This window comes from Hylobates moloch, unplaced genomic scaffold (assembly GCF_009828535.3).
Source record: "Hylobates moloch isolate HMO894 unplaced genomic scaffold, HMol_V3 SCAFFOLD_14, whole genome shotgun sequence".
Classification (NCBI taxonomy): Eukaryota; Metazoa; Chordata; class Mammalia; order Primates; family Hylobatidae; genus Hylobates; species Hylobates moloch.
The window spans coordinates 89,465,753-89,481,957 of NW_026652289.1; the positions used below are offsets into that span (position 1 = coordinate 89,465,753).

General features: G+C 41.0%; 1 protein-coding gene and 1 long non-coding RNA gene across 2 annotated transcripts in view; one reads left to right on the forward strand and one right to left on the reverse strand.

The window, feature by feature from the left end:
- Positions 1-7,260, forward strand: part of LOC131381158 (uncharacterized) — a 35,787-nt gene extending 28,527 nt beyond the window's left edge. The window contains exon 3 of the long non-coding RNA XR_009209660.1: positions 5,950-7,260. This is a non-coding gene — a long non-coding RNA (uncharacterized LOC131381158). The remainder of the gene's footprint in view (positions 1-5,949) is intronic.
- Positions 7,261-11,291: 4,031 nt separating this feature from the next.
- LOC116481603 (non-histone chromosomal protein HMG-17) lies at positions 11,292-15,813 on the reverse strand. The gene is made up of 2 exons (XM_032753421.2): positions 15,801-15,813; positions 11,292-12,273 (listed from the first exon to the last, which is right to left on the reverse strand). The coding sequence occupies exons 1-2, from the start codon at positions 15,811-15,813 to the stop codon at positions 11,903-11,905; spliced, it is 384 nt and encodes a 127-aa protein (XP_032609312.2). The 3' UTR covers positions 11,292-11,902.
- Between the last annotated feature and the right edge of the window lie 392 nt (positions 15,814-16,205).

Consider the following 16,205-nt stretch of genomic DNA (forward strand, 5'->3'; position numbering starts at 1 on the left):
GCTACTTGGGAGGCTGAGGCAGGAGAAGCGCTTGAACCTGGGAGGCGGAGGTTGCGGTGAGCCAAGATAGTGCCATTGCACTCCAGCCTGGGCAACAAGAGTGAACTCCGTCTCAAAAAAAAAAAAAAAAAAAAAAAAAAAGAAAGAAAATCAGACATGGACTTTGTCTTCATGGAGATTAAATTCTGAGGAGAGAAACATTCCATAAACATATATACACACACATACATAAACAAATATACGTCACTATATACATACATATATATTTAAATAAATTGTGATGAGTGCTATGATGAGCTAGGTATGTGGAGAAAAAGAGACCTATTAGGTCTCTGAGGAATCTGATGGATTCCTGTAAGAGTGGAAGTAAGCAGATCAGCTAGGAAGCCATTGCAGTTTTCTTTCTTTATTATTATTATTATTATTTTTTTATTATTATACTTTAGGTTTTAGGGTACATGTGCACAACGGGCAGGTTTGTTACATATGTATCCATGTGCCATGTTGGTTTGCTGCACCCATTAACTCATCATTTAGCATTAGGTATATCTCCTAATGCTGTCCCTCCCCCCTGCCCCCAACCCACAACAGTCCCCGGAGTGTGATGTTCCCCTTCCTGTGTCCATGAGTTCTCATTGTTCAATTCCCACCTATCAGTGAGAACATGCGGTGTTTGGTTTTTTGTCCTTGTGATAGTTTACTGAGAATGATGTTTTCCAGTTTCGTCCATGTCCCTACAAAGGACACAAACTCATCATTTTTTATGGCTGCATAGTATTCCATGGTGTATATGTGCCACATTTTTTTTTTTTAAATTATACTTTAGGTTTTAGGGTACATGTGCACAATGTGCAGGTTTGTTACATATATATCCATGTGCCATGTTGGTGTGCTGCACCCATTAACTCGTCATTTAGCATTAGGTATATCTCCTAATGCTGTCCCTCCCCTCTCCCCCCACCCCACAACAGTCCCCGGAGTGTGATGTTCCCCTTCCTGTGTCCATGAGTTCTCAATGTTCAATTCCCACCTATGAGTGAGAACATGTGGTGCTTGGTTTTTTGTCCTTGAGATAGTTTACTGAGAATGATGCCATTGCAGTTTTCTAAGAGGGAGATAAAGATGACTTGGATCAGGGTGATGCCAGAGGAAAGAGAAGTAGATGAATTCAAGAGAAATTGGAGGTAGAATTGACAGGATGTGGTCACTAGATCTGGGAAGTTAGAAAGTAGATGCATTAAAGAAGACTCCCAAGTCTCTGGATGAAGCAAGTGGCTGGATGATGGGGTTGCCATTTTCTGAGGTGGAGAAGGCTTGGGGAGGAAGAGGTTTTGGAGGAGGGGATGGTGGATAGAATCAAGAGTTCAGGGGCCTGGCACTATGGCTCACACCTGTAATCCCAGCACTTTGGGAGGCCGAGGCGGGCGGATCACTTGAGGTCAGGAGTTCAAGACCGAGCCTGGCCAACATGGTGAAACCCTGTCTCTACTAAATATACAAAAAAGCAGCCGGGCATGGTGGCATGCACCTGTAGCCCCAGCTACTCAGGAGGCTGAGGTAGGAGAATTGTTTGAACCCAGGAGGCAGAGGTTTCAGTGAGCCGAGGTCACACCACTGCACTCCATCCTGGGTGATACAGTGAGACTCCGTCTCAAAAAAAAAAAAAAAAGAGTTCAGGGTGGAATGTTAATTAACTTGGCCTTTCTCCCCAGGCATTTAGGTTATCATTTGGATGCCAGTGGTCCAGGCTAGAATGGGTTTTGCTGTGATCTACTGCGTAATAGAATGACTTGGCCTGGTTTATTTGGTTTAAATTGGCTCACAGTTGGCATTCATTAGGTTAAAAATTGTTGTCAACACAGTGCCCCTACAGAGAAATAGGAAAATCAGCTTACATTTGTACTGTCTTTTCTGATGTGGGCATTTGAGAGTTAAAGAGAACTGTCCAGGCTCATGCCTGTAATCTTACCACTTTGGGAGGCTGAGGTGGAGGGATTGCTTGACGCCAGGAGTCTGAGACAAGCCTGAGCATCACAGGGAGACCCCATCTCTACAAAAAATTATAAAATTAGCCAGGCGTGGTGGCACACACCTGTGGTCTCAGCTACTCAGGAGGCTGGGAGGTGGGAGGATTGCTTGAGCCCTAGAGGTCGAGGCTGCAGTGAGCCATGTTTGCACCACTACACTCCAGCCTGGGCTGCAGTGATGCCCTGTCTCTAGAAAATAATAATAATAATAATAATAATGGGCTGAGCATCTTCTACATTTTTTGTTGCATTTGTTTGCACTCTATTCATAAGGGGCACACAGTCTCGAGGATAAGAAGCTTCTGGAAAATGCAAGCCCAGTTGTTTTGGTGGATCCTTCTGAATGATTATGCACAAGTAAGATCCCGAGTGTGATTGTGAGGTGGCAGAGAGGAAAACTTCTTCCACTGCAAACCATATCTCTGAAGATAGAGAACATACATATTTGTCCTATTTTATCCCCCATATGGTGCTTAATAACATATTTACACAGTAAGTGCTGAATGAAGCTGCTCCACCCGGGTTGTTTTCAGTCTCCAGACCTGTGTTGAACTCTCTGGAGGATTTGAAACCCCTCTTCCCAAAGAGCTGCTACATAATTAGCTGTGTGCTGGAACGAGGTGCCTCTCTGGACTCAACAGGGCTTAGGACCTCATTTCCGGGGGTGCTAGGAAAAAGACACTTCTCCTTCCTTCTTCCTACACCCCCTTCCATGGAGGTCTTTTGCCACCATCAACACAGTGTTGAGTCAGAATTTAAAACCAACTTAGCCTTCAACATTGATGTTTTCATTTGCAACCTCAAGGTGGAACAGTTGGCTATGTACTGTGCCCATAATCAGCAGTTACCTCAGTCTTTTTCTTTGATTCATGCTTTGCCTTCTCTTTGTGCCCTACCCTTTTGTTTAGACTATATGCTATTTTGAGGGCAAGAATTGTATCTTTTTAAGCTTTATATTTCCATATGATTTATTTTTGTCTCTTTTTTGTAATAAAAGTGTATATTTTAAGTAGTATATACATAAACACAATGAAACAATTACTACAGTCAAGCAAATTAACATATCCATCTCCTCACGTTACCTTTGTGTGTGTGTGTGTGTTTGCATGTGTGTATTGTGATAGCACTTGAAATCTTCTCTCCATCAATTTAGAACAGTTCTTTATAGCACTGGCAAGGGGAAGGAATGGCCTGGGAGAGCCTTAGCTCCCCCCACCAACCAATTTTCATAAACCCCACAACCCCCCTCCAGAATCGTAATTAATACATAAACAAAAGTTTATAATTATAGACAAAAGCATATTTTTGGTCTGGCGCAGTGGCTCATGCCTGTAATCGCAGCACTTTGGGAGACAGAGGTGGGCGGATGACTTGAGGCCAGGCGTTTGAGACCAGCCTGACCAACATGGCAAAACCCTGTCTCTACTAAAAATACAACAAACAAAGAAACAAAAAACCCCACGGGTGTGGTGGCATGCATCTGTGGGCCTAGCTACTCTGGAGGTTGAGGCAGGAAAATCGCTTGAACCTGGGAGGAGGAGGCTGCAGTGAGCTAAGATTGCACCACTGCACTCCAGCCTGGGCAACAGAGTGAGACCCTGTTTCAAAAAAAAAAAAAAAAAGCATATTTAGAACACACATTATTTACTATGCAGAAGTAGCCTTGAGACAAGTCCTGTAGCTTCCCCTTCCCTCCAGATTGCTACCCCAGTTTCCCTTGTGAAAAACGTGCCACTCCCACTGCTCAAGAAAGTGTTAAGAAACTGTTAAAGGACAGGAACCAATGCCTGGCGAAGGCTGCAGCATTCCTCTGAAAGCTGGGGTAATGTTGTTTTTGTGCTGGTGGCCTGTCCTCTAGATTCGCAGAAGACTCACCCTTATATAACTTGGGGTTCTTGTTTTCCTGATCCAAAGCTCTTTATTTAATAAATTCTTTGGGATAATGATATGTCTGAAGCCCTCTGAAAAGTTCCCTTTGAACTTTTATCTGAAATGATAAGAAAAAAGTCAGGCTGCACCTGAAATTCATACTTTGTTTCAAGTTCTTTCAAAGCAATGCAGATATGGAATATTTAAACAAACTACAATTCTGGAAAGCTTTTTAAGTGGAAAGTTTTGGTTCTAAGCTTTTGGAGGGGTATTTTGGAAATATCATACCACATTTAAGCCTCAATCTAAATAATAAAATGTGTAAAATAGTTTTCCTATATACTATTTTCCCCAGTTTGAAAGATTTTGTCTTAGTCCAAGCTTTTTTCATAAAAATTATAATTGTTTGATAGTATAGTCTGCTAAAAAACCAAAATATGAGGTTTAAACATTGAAAAGGAGGTGATAAAATTGTCATTATTTGCAAATGACATTATCATATATACCTGGGAAGCCAAAGGGCATCAACTTAAAAGTTATTAGAAATAGGCCAGGCGTGGTGGCTCACGCCTGTAATCCCAGCCCTTTGGGAGGCTGAGGTGGGTGGATCACAAGGTCAGGAGATTGAGACTATTCTAGCTAACACGGTGAAACCCCGTCTCTACTAAAAATACAGAAAAAAAAAAAAAAAAAGCCTGGCATGGTGACAGGCACCTGTAATCCCAGCTACTTGGGAGACTGAGGCAGGAGAATCGCTCGAACCCAGGAGGTGGAGGTTACAGTGAGCCGAGATCACACCACTGCACTCCAGCCTGGGTGACAGAGCAAGACTCCATCTCTATTAAAAAAAAAAAAAAAAAAAAAAAAAAAAAAAAAAAAAAAAAAAAAAAAAAAAAAAAAAAGAAGTAATAGGAGCATTCACTAAGGCAGTCATTGCAAACAATACATAAAAATTAATAGTATTCTTATATTGCAACCAAAACCAGTTCAAAAATATCACGAGTAAAATTTTTTTGATCACAAATCAAAACAACAACAACAAACCCTAACAGGAAGTAAGCAAGACCTAGATGAATAAAAATATAAAACTTAACAGAGGACATAAAAGGATTGATCTCATGTCAAATTGTAATCCCCAGTGTTGGAGGAGGGACCTGGTGGGAGGTGACTGGATCATGGGGATGGGCATCACCCTTGCTGTTCTTGTGATAGTGAGTGAGTTCTCATGAGATCTGGTTGTTTAAAAGTGTGTAGCACCAAAATCAATTGCAACAAAAGCCAAAATTGACAAACGAGGTCTAATTAAGCCAAAGCACTTCTGCACAGCAAAAGAAACTATCATCAGAGTGAACAGGCAACCTACAGAATGGGAGAAAATTTTTGCAATCTACTAATCTGACAAAGGTCTAATATCCAGAATCTACACAAGAGAAAAACAACCCATCAAAGTGTCTCTCTTTGTCCTATCACTCTGGAGGAAGCAAGCTGCCATGTTGTGAGCAGCCCTTATGGAGAGGTCTACAAGGCAAGGAATCGAAACCTCTGGCCAACATCAAATGAGGAAATGATGCCTGCCAACAGCAACAGGAATGAGTTAGGAGTGAATCTTTCAGCCCCAGTCAAGCCTTGAGATGCCTGCAACCCCTACCAACACGTTAACTGCAACTCCATAAGAAACCCTGAATCAAGACCACCTAGCTAAGCTGCTCCTAGATTCCTGGCCCTCACAAATTGTGTGAGATAATAAATGTTGCTTTAAGATGCTGAATTTGGGGGGTAACTTGTTATGCAGCAATAGATAACCAATACACTGACCTAATTAGATATTTAATCACAAAGTTACAGTGATTAAAACAGTTTGGTATATTATGCAGAAACCTATACTTGAAGGGAACAGTATTGAGAGTCTAAGAATGTATATACGAGAGTTTTATATATTACTCAGGCATCATTTTAAATCAATATGGAAAAGATTAGTAAATAAATGATATTCTGATAATCACCTAGCTATTTATTTTAGTTTATTTTTTATTTTATTTTGTTTTGTTTTTAGACGGAGTCTCCCTCTGTCACCCAGGCTGGAGTGCAATGGTGCATCTCGGCTCACTGCAACCTCCACCTCCCAGGTTCAAGCGCTTCTCCTGCCTCTGCTTCCAAAGTAGCTGGGATTACAGTTGCCTGCCACTATGCCTGGCTAATTTTGTATTTTTAGTAGAGACAGGGTTTCACCATGTTGGCCAGGCTGGTCTTGAACTCCTGACCTCAGATAATCCGCCTGCCTTGGCCTCCCAAAGTGCTGGGATTACAGTTGTGAGCCACCGCGCCTGGCCCTAGCCATTTATTTTTAAAATAAATTTTATTGTGTATTTTGAGGTTTATAACAATATTATGGGATACACATGGATAGGAAAATGGCTACTATTGTGAAACAGATTAACGTATCTATAATCTCACATAGTTACTTTTTTGTGTGCGATAAGTGCAGCTAAAATCTGCTTATTTAACAAAAATTCCTAATAGAATACAATTTTATTTAGTCCTTATGCTGCACATTAGATCACTAGACTTGTTCATCCTACACACCTGCTACTTTGTAACCTTTGACTTATGTGTTCCCATTTCTTCTCCTCCCCCGCAACCCCTTGTAACCACTGTTTTACTCTCTATCTCTATATATTTCACTTTAAGAAAAAAAGATTCTACATATAAATGAGATCAGGCAATATTTTTCTTTCTGTGTCTGGCTTATTTCATTTACATAATGTCCTCTGAAGTCCATCCATGTTGTGGCAAATGACAGGATCTCCTTCTTTTCAGTGGCTGAATAGTATTGCATTTTATATATATATACAGTTTCTTTTTCCATTTATCTCTTGATGACATTTAGATGTTTCCATATCTTGGCTATTGTGAATGAGCATGTGAGTACAGATATCTTTATGAGATGGTGAATTCATCTTCTTTGGGAATGTAACCCAGAAGAGGGATTGCTACATCGTATGGTAGTTTTGTTTTTTGAGACAGGGTCTCACTTTGGCTGCCCAGGCTGGAGTGCAGTGGTGCAGTCTTGGCTTACTGCAGCCTCAACCTCTGGGGCTCAGGTGATTCTCCCACCTCAGCCTCCTGAGTAGCTGTGAGTACAGGCACGCACCACCATGCTTGGCTAATTTTTTGTATTTTTAGTAGAGACGGGGTTTTGCCATGTTGCCTAGGCTGGTCTCAGACTCCTGGACCCAAGCAATCAGCCAGCTTTAGCTTCCCGTGGTGCTGGGATTGCAGGCATGAGCCACCATGCCTGGCCTTATTTTTAATTTCTTTAGGAACCTCCATACTGTTTTTCATAATGGCTGTACCAATGTACATTTCTACCAACAGTGTACTAGGATTCCCTTTTCCTAACATCACTTAGCCATTTAGAACCTTGCCAAAAATAAAGAGAATCTGCTGTCTCTGGACTAGGCTTTCAAATGAAATGAAATGGAAATTTTAGAACACCAAAAGGCAAAAACCAGTTGAAAGACTTTTATTGTTCCTTTATTCCCTATGTAAGACAATGCTATGCAATATTTATATATTACCCACATTGCTTTTTTTTTAACCTGTCAAAGTTGAGAATATCTCAAGTATATGTGTAGTCCAGGCTCCCCAGGCTGATATGGCTTACATGGTCTTACAGCTGAATAGAGTTTGCATACAACCCATAGCCATACTTCCCTGGCAGTACCAAGTGATTGCTTGAAGGAAGGGGGAGATGGGTTCTGATCTCTCTTAACACTTCCACCAAGCAAATATTGTATGCATTTGGTCATATTGCATCATAACTCTCTTAACCCCATGTAAGGCAATTTCAGTAGTGACATTCACACACAATTTTATTTCTTCAGTGAAACCACTAAGGAGCTAAGCATTAAGTCCATCTCAGCTTTCTTTTCTTTTCTTTTTTTTTTTTTTTTGAAACAGAGTCTCACTCTGTCATCCAGGCTGGAGTGAAATGGCGTGATCTCGGCTCATTGCAACCTCCCGGGTTCAAGGGATTCTCCTGCCTCAGCCTCTTGAGTAGCTGGGATTACAGGTGCGCACCACCACACCCAGCTATTTTTTGTATTTTTAGTAGAGGTGGGGTTTTGCCGTGTTGGCCAAGCTGGTCTCAAATTCCTGACCTCAAGTGATCCGCCCACCTTGGCCTCCCAAAGTCCTGGGATTACAGGTGTGAGCCACTGCGCCTGGCCTCCATCTCAGTTTTCTAACAGAATCATTAAATAGCAAGTAAGCATTAACGAAGAAGAGTGTGACTTCTTACATGTGTTCTGCAAACATTGCACATACTCTTTCCCTATTGTAGTACAAACACACACGGAGCCTGGGAAGGATCACACAAATCCTATCAAAAATTTCTTAATAATCATTATTTGTTAGCTCCATTGTCCTACTAAAAGAAAATGAAAACAAATCATTACATGTTAATAACAGAAATTTGCCTAGGGTTTCCCATAACAATCTCCTAAAAAATTTAAAATATAGTTTTAAAAAATATATAGTGAAGAACAAAGAAGAACACAAAATGACCCATAATCTCACTACCCAGATAAGCTCATTGACATTAAAAAAAAATAAAGTAATACATTAATGGAAATTCAAATATTCCAATAGCTTTTTAGAAAAAAAGGACACTACATTTAATGCATTGGTGTACGATGTGACCCAATTTTAGAGAATGTGTGTGATGGTGGAAAATGCATCTTTAGAATTGATGAATTATGTTATTTCTTTCCAGACTTTTTCTTTGTGTATTTTTAATATAGTTGATATATACATATGTAAAATGTATATACTGTTTCTGCCCTTTTTCACTTAATATTATATAAACATTACATTAGTGCTTTTTAAAATTAGTGATTATCTTTTTAATGTAATTTATTTAATTAAATAAGATTTAAATATTACATTGTAATTAGCTTAGCCATTTTCCTTTAGTTGTTTCCAGTGTTTGCTCTTGTAATTAATATTTTTTCCTAAGTCAAACTGCATCCAGCTTTATTAAAGATACTCTTCATAAACAATTATGATATTCCAGGCAGGACATGGGCAGACAATTGTTAACAGTATACAACGTTCAAACTTCCTCCTTCAGTGGACCATTAAAATCAGAAAGCCACTATAAAAACCAATGAAATCTGACTAAAACACCAAAAGCAATGGCAAGAAAAGCCAAAATAGACAAATGGGATCTAATTAAACTAAAGAGCTTCTGCACAGCAAAAGAAACTACCATCAGAGTGAACAGGCAACCTACAGAATGGGAGAACATTTTTGCAATCTACCCATCTGACAAAGGGCTAAGATCCAGAATCTACAAAGAACTCAAACAAATTTACAAGAAAAATACAAACAACCCCATCAAAAAGCGGGCGAAGGATATGAACAGACACTTCTCAAAAGAAGACATTTATGCATCCAACACACACATGAAAAAATACTCATCATCACTGGTCATCAGAGAAATTCAAATCAAAAATAAAATGAGATACCATCTCACGCCAGTTAGAATGGCGATCACTAAAAAGTCAGGAAACAACAGATGCTGGAGAGGAATGTGGAGAAATAGGAACACTTTTACACTGTTGGTGGGAGTGTAAATTAGTTCAACCATTGTGGAAGACAGTGTGGTGATTCCTCAAGGATCTAGAACTAGAAATACCATTTGACCCAGCCATCCCATTACTCGGTATATACCCAAAGGATTATAAATCATTCTACTATAAAGACACATGCACACATATGTTTATTACAGCATTATTCACCATAGCAAAGACTTGGAACCAACCCAAATGTCCATCAATGTTAGACTGGATTAAGGAAATGTGGCACATATACACCATGGAATACTATGCAGCCATGAAAAAGGATGAGTTCATGTTCTTTGCCGGGACATGGATGAAGCTGGAAACCATCATTCTCAGCAAACTATCACAAGGACAGAAAAATAAACACCACATGTTCTCACTCATAGGTGGGAATTGAACAATGAGAACACATGGACACAGGATGGAGAACATCACACACCAGGGCCTGTTGGGGGCTGGGGGGCTGGGGGAGGGATAGCATTAGGAGAAATACCTAATGTAAATGATGAGTTGATGGGTGCAGCAAACCAACATGGCACATGTATACCTATGTAACAAACCTGCATGTTGTGCACATGAACCCTAGAACTTAAAGTATATATATATAAAAAAACTATTGAAATCTTTATCTGATGTTCTGAATAGGGAAAGTTTCAAGTGACGGTTGACATTCCACATTTAGCATGTTATTTAACACATTTTTACAAGCGGACCCTGACTTTCAGGAAATGAAGTTAAAATGGCAGAATTTATCTGAAGATTCACAATGTACAAATGGAATTGCCACTTTTTCAAGGGGTACCATCTCAGTGGCATCATTGGAAAGTCCAGATTGCCTGACACACTGGTAACCAACTATTGGAGGTCAGGTCCCAACAGGTGTCTGGGTTTAAAGGAGTTAAGTCAATGCTGAAGGCAGAAAGAGAGAAAAGGACATAAAAGTTAATTTAGTTTTTCCACACCTACAGGGTGTTTGTGCTACGGTGGCTATGTGTGTCAACATCAATAAATCCCTTCTCCTAGGAGCTGAGAGGAAGTCTCTCAAAACTAGAAGGGAAAGGTGTTTTCCCAATGTTAATCAATCCAGATTCAGAGACATTCTATTAGTGACATATGCCCCTCCCACCTGCAAAAAAAAAAAGCGTTTTGTTTACTAACAACATAACTTTAAAAAAAGTAAAATAGGATTCTGTATTTTTATAAAACAATAAAAAAGTAGCATTGAAACTTCCTTTGCAAAAATTGTAACAGTGAGAGAAATCTCACCTGACTTCATCTTGCTTCTAACCTCACATTCCTGGGCATAGGCCAAGCTAACTATGGGAGGAATTTAGTTTATAGTTTTGTTTTGTTTTGTTGTTGTTGTTGTTTAGACAGAGTCTCATTCTGTCACCCAGTCTGGAGTGCAGTGGCGCCATCACAGCTCACTGCAGCCTCAAGTTCCTGGGCTCAAGTGATCTTGCCACCTCAGTCTTCCAAGTAGCTGAGACTCAGGCATGTGCCAACACACCCAGCTAATTTTTAAATTTTTTGTAGAGATGAGATCTCACTATGTTGTCTAGGCTGGTCTTGAACTCCTGGGCTTAAGTGATCTACCCACCTCGATCTCCCAAAGTTCTGGGATTACAGACATGAACTACTCCACCCAGCCAGCGTGTAGTTTAACTTTGAAGCAAGGATGATAATCGTCCCTCTCCAAACTGACCCCGTCTGGGGAGTTAAACTGCCTTTGTAAGGCTAATGAAAGCCCACAAGGTTAAGATTATGGGAAGGACCTGAATTCTGCTAAAATGTGGGCATAGTTAAACAATAACTAGCTGTTGTTCCCTGCTTTGGTTTTTCTATAATTCTTTACTCCTCAGAGGTGATGAAGCTAGAGATCACAAGATTTGTGACTTCCTCAGTTGCTCCTATAGATAATTTACTATTGTGGAACCTGGAATTGGTCTTTGAGATGTTTTTCAGACTTTTGCATTCTGGCAACTAACTGAGTCCACCTGGACCCATGACTCATACCAAGGAACTAACTGAACCAGTCCTGTGACTCCCCACCCAGAGATTGACTCAACCAATAAAGACTGTTTTGGACACTCCTGTGATTACATCTTCAACAAATCAGCAGCACTCATTCCCTAGCCCCCCGTCTGCCAAATTATCCTTAAAAACCCTAGCTTCTGAGCTTTCAGGGAGATGGATTTGAGAAATGTCTTCTGTCCGCCCACTCGGCTGCCTTGCAATAATTGAACTCTTTCTCTACTGCAACAATGCTGTTTCAGCGTATGGGCTTTTCTGTGCAGCAGGCAAGAATAATCCATTGGGATGTAACAGTATTTCAAACTGTACAGTCACCAGAAGTACAGATTTATCAAAAATGCGTACACTTCACTTGGCATCTCCAGCACCTTCAGCTTTCTGTGCCTTCTCTGTTCTGGCATCTCCATTTTCTGCAGGGTTATTCACCTCTTTGTCAGAGTTGGCTCTTCCTTTTTCCCCTTTGGATACTTTCTCTCTCTTCTTTGTAGGGGCCTTTTTAGGCTTCAGCTGTGGCTTTGGCAGAGCAGGCTTACCAGACAATCTTGTGGATCTTCCCTGTAGTTTGTCCTTTATCTTGGCCTTATCTTCTTTAGCATCCCCTTCAGCCTTTCTCTTGGGTATGGTGGCAATGGTGGCTGCACACAGGTGCTGGCTGCAGGGATGCAGCAGTGCATGGGGATATGGTGGCACACGGGCTTTGGTCAGCCTAGGGGGTCGTTCTCACCTCTTCTTCTTCACACTGCTCCTATAATTAATGCTTTTTGCTTTTGAGGTGGAGTCTCACTCTGTTGCCCAGGCTGGAGTGCAGTGGTGTGATCTCGGCTCACTGCAACCTCCACCTCCTGGGTTTGAGCAATTCTCCTGCCTCAGCCTCCCCAGTAGCTGGGACTACAGGCATGCACCACCATGCTCAGCTAATTTGTATTTTTTTAGTAGAAATGGGATTTTACCATGTTGGCCAGGCTGGTTTTGAACTTCTGACCTCATGTAATCCACCCACCTCAGCCTCCCAAAGTGTTGGGATTACAGGCGTGAGCCACTGCACCTGGCCTCATGGTCTTCTTAATTTCGACTAAACAATTATATTCACAAGACAATTGTAAGGGAGAAAAAAAATGCTTCTTTCTACCCTTCCAGGTTCTGTGACTGCCTGAGAATTAAATTGAGAGGCAGATTAACAGGAGAAAAACAGTTTTAATTACATACATATTCATGGGAGTTTCACAAAAATATGAAACTCAAGGAAGCAGCCAGATGATTGAGACTTACATATCATCCTGAGCTACAGAAAGAAATAGGGGTTTAGAGGCTTCTGTTGAGAGGGAGGCAAATCATGGGAAAGGGAGAGGAGGAAATTTGTGGTAAATAAAGTTTGCCTTATGCAGATAAGTCTCTCAGGTACAGAGAGTAGCTCTCTTCCTTGTATAGACATTTTTACTAATGAAAATTTCCTGTATAAATGTAAATTTCCTTTACAAAAGGGGAAATTTAGACTTTATTTTGGATAGTTGAGGTGGAGGTAAATAGCTTTCCTGGAGTCGGTGGGTTCTCAGTTGCCTTTAGCTCAGAATAATCAATATGCCAAAATGGCATATTTGGTGCTGGCGTATTCTTAACTTCTTCACTACCATAGGCTTCACTTGGCATCAGGTTCTCTTAGAAGGATATAGAATAGGAACCACAGCTTGCCAGAAGGCAGTGTCAGCTGTGGCTCAGCCAAGACAGTAGTCCTAGCAGCTTTCCATGTAGCTGTCCACATAGCCATCCAGCAGAGTTGTCAAGTACAATACAGATGTCCAGTTCAATTTGAATTTTAAATAAAATATATAGACTATATATACATATATACACTATATAGTGTATGTGTATATTATACTGTCTTTCTCTCTGTATGTCTTTCTCTCTCTCTCTCCCCCACCCCATATAACACATATATATACACACTATATATATGCATATAATATTTATATACACGTAATCCCAGCTACTTGGGAGGCAGTATATAGTATATATATACACTTCCTATAGTATATATACTTCCTATACATATGCTCCCTATATATATATAGAACTATAGGGAGTACATATACACATACACACACACACACACACACACACACACACACACACACACACACACTATACACTCCCTCTCAAGTAGCTGGGGCTACAGGTATATGAATGCCATATACATATTTATAGTGTGTGTGTGTGTGTGTGTGTGTGTGTGTGTGTGTGTGTGTGTTTGTGTGTGTGTTATATGGGATGGGAGAGAGAGAAAGAGAGACAGGGTCTTGCTCAATTGCTCAGGCTGGAATGCAGTGGCAGGATCATGGCTCACTGCTGCCTCGAACTGCTGGATTCAAGCAATTCTCCCACTTCAGCCTTCCGAGTAACTTGTAATACAAGTGTGCACCACCAAACCCAGTTAATTTTTAAAAAATTTTTTGGAGATGGGATCTGGCTATGTTGGTGGTCTTGAATTCCTGGCCTCAAACAATCTTCCCACCTTGGCCCCTCAAAGTGTTGGGATTACAGGTTTGAGCCACAGCACTTAGCCAAATATTTTTTTCAGTGTGAGTATGTTCCAGATATTGCATGGGACCTGTGTTATTTATTTATTTATTGAGAGACAGTGACTATGTTGGCCAGGCTGGGGTGCAGTGGCTATTCACGGGTTTGAACGTAGCTCACTGCAACTTCAAACTCCTGGGCGCAAGTGATCCTCCCATCTCAGCCTCCAGACTAGCTGGAACTTGTGAAGGGAAATTAAATTTTGGGACCCCAAACTCATTTAGCCAAAGGGAAAAGTCAAACTGGGAACTGGGTCACACAAACCTGCCTCCCCCTTTTGGTTCCTAAATAAGATGGCTACAAGATGAAAAGCTACACGCCTCCCCTACATTTTGTCCACAAGGAAATTTCTGGTGAGCTGTTAAAACGTCACCCTGACAATGCAAATTGATAGCTTATCTTTACAGGTGCAGTCACCCAGCCTGCCAGACATAAATGCATATCTGATTATTCCCCTACCCCATTTTGTCTGTGTTATCTTATGTAAAATGCAGATTCCTCACATTTTTCCTCTGCGCCTTTCGTTTATGTGAAAACTGTGTGCTTCTCAATATTCCGCCCTTTCTCCTTTAAATTTAGAGCCATCAAAATCATCTTCAGAAAAAGGCATAGACCTGTCTCCGGGCCCGTCCTTAACTTTGGCAAATAAATCTCCTAAAATGATTGAGACTTGTCTTGTCATTGTCCTAGACTGATAGACTACAGGCATGCGTCACCCCATCCGGCTGGACCTTTATTCACTAAATCTGGCATTTCTAAATCAGAAGATACTTTCTTTGGCTTCCAAGTGACATCTCAGATGCAAGAAGACAAGATCTACATTGAATGGGTGTGGGACTACCCATTTAAAAATTTAATGCCTGGGCCAGGCACGATGGCTCACACCTGTAATCCTAGCACTTTGTGAGGCCAAGGCAGGTGGATCACGAGGTCAGGAGATTGAGACCATCCTGGCTAACATGGTGAAACCCCGTCTCTACTAAAAATACAAAACATTAGCCGGGCGTGGTGGCAGGTGCCTGTAGTCCCAGGTACTCGGGAGGCTGAGGCAGGAGAATGGCATAAGTAAACCCGGAAGGCAGAGCTTGCAGTGAGCCTAGATCATGCCACTGCACTCCAGCCTGGGCGACAGCGAGACTGTCTCAAAACAAAACAAAACAAAACAAAAATCTAATGCCTCACATTAGCTGCTATGTCTCTCTCTCTCTCTCTCTCTCTGTCTCTCTCTCTCTCTGTCTCTCTCTCTCTTTTTTTAAGACAGGGTCTAGCTTCGTCACCCAGGCTGGAGTGTAGCGGCATGATCATGGCTCACTGCAGCATCAACCTCCCGGGCTCAAGTGATCCTCCCACCCCAGCCTCCCAAGTAGCTGGGACTACAGGCACACGCCACCACACCCAGCTAATTTTTGTATTTTTTGTAGAGATAGGGCTTCACCATGCTGCCCAGTCTGGTCTCAAACACCTGGCCTCAAGTGATCCTCCCATCTCAGTCTGCCAAAGTGCTGGGATTACAGGGGTGAGCCACCATGCCTATGTCTTATAAGAACTTCACAGACAGATTTAGAATCCTTCCAAGGGACATATTTGTTACAAGAGACACTGTACTCAGGGAATCTCAAACTAAAACCTCTTAACAGAAATTTATACTTTAACTAGTTCAGATACAGTTTACCGATCAGGGTCATTTTACTATAAGTAGGTTGTCAAGCAACAAAAGTGACATAGCTTCCTTTCTCCTTCTCCTTCTCCTACTGCAACTGAGCCTTGAACAACACAGGTTTGAACTGCATGGGTCCACTTATATATGGACTTTTTTCTGCCTCTGCCACTCCTGAGACAGCAAGACTAACCCCTTCTCTCCCTCTTCTTCCTTGGTCTACTGAACACGAAGATGATGAGGTGAAGACCTTTATAATGATCTACTTCCACTTAATAAAAATATATTTTCTCTTCCTTATGATTTTAATAATGTTTTTCTTTTTTCTGGCTTTCCTTATTGTATAAATATAGTATATAATACATATAACATATAAAATATAACATATAAAATATGTTAATCGACTGTTTATGTTATTGG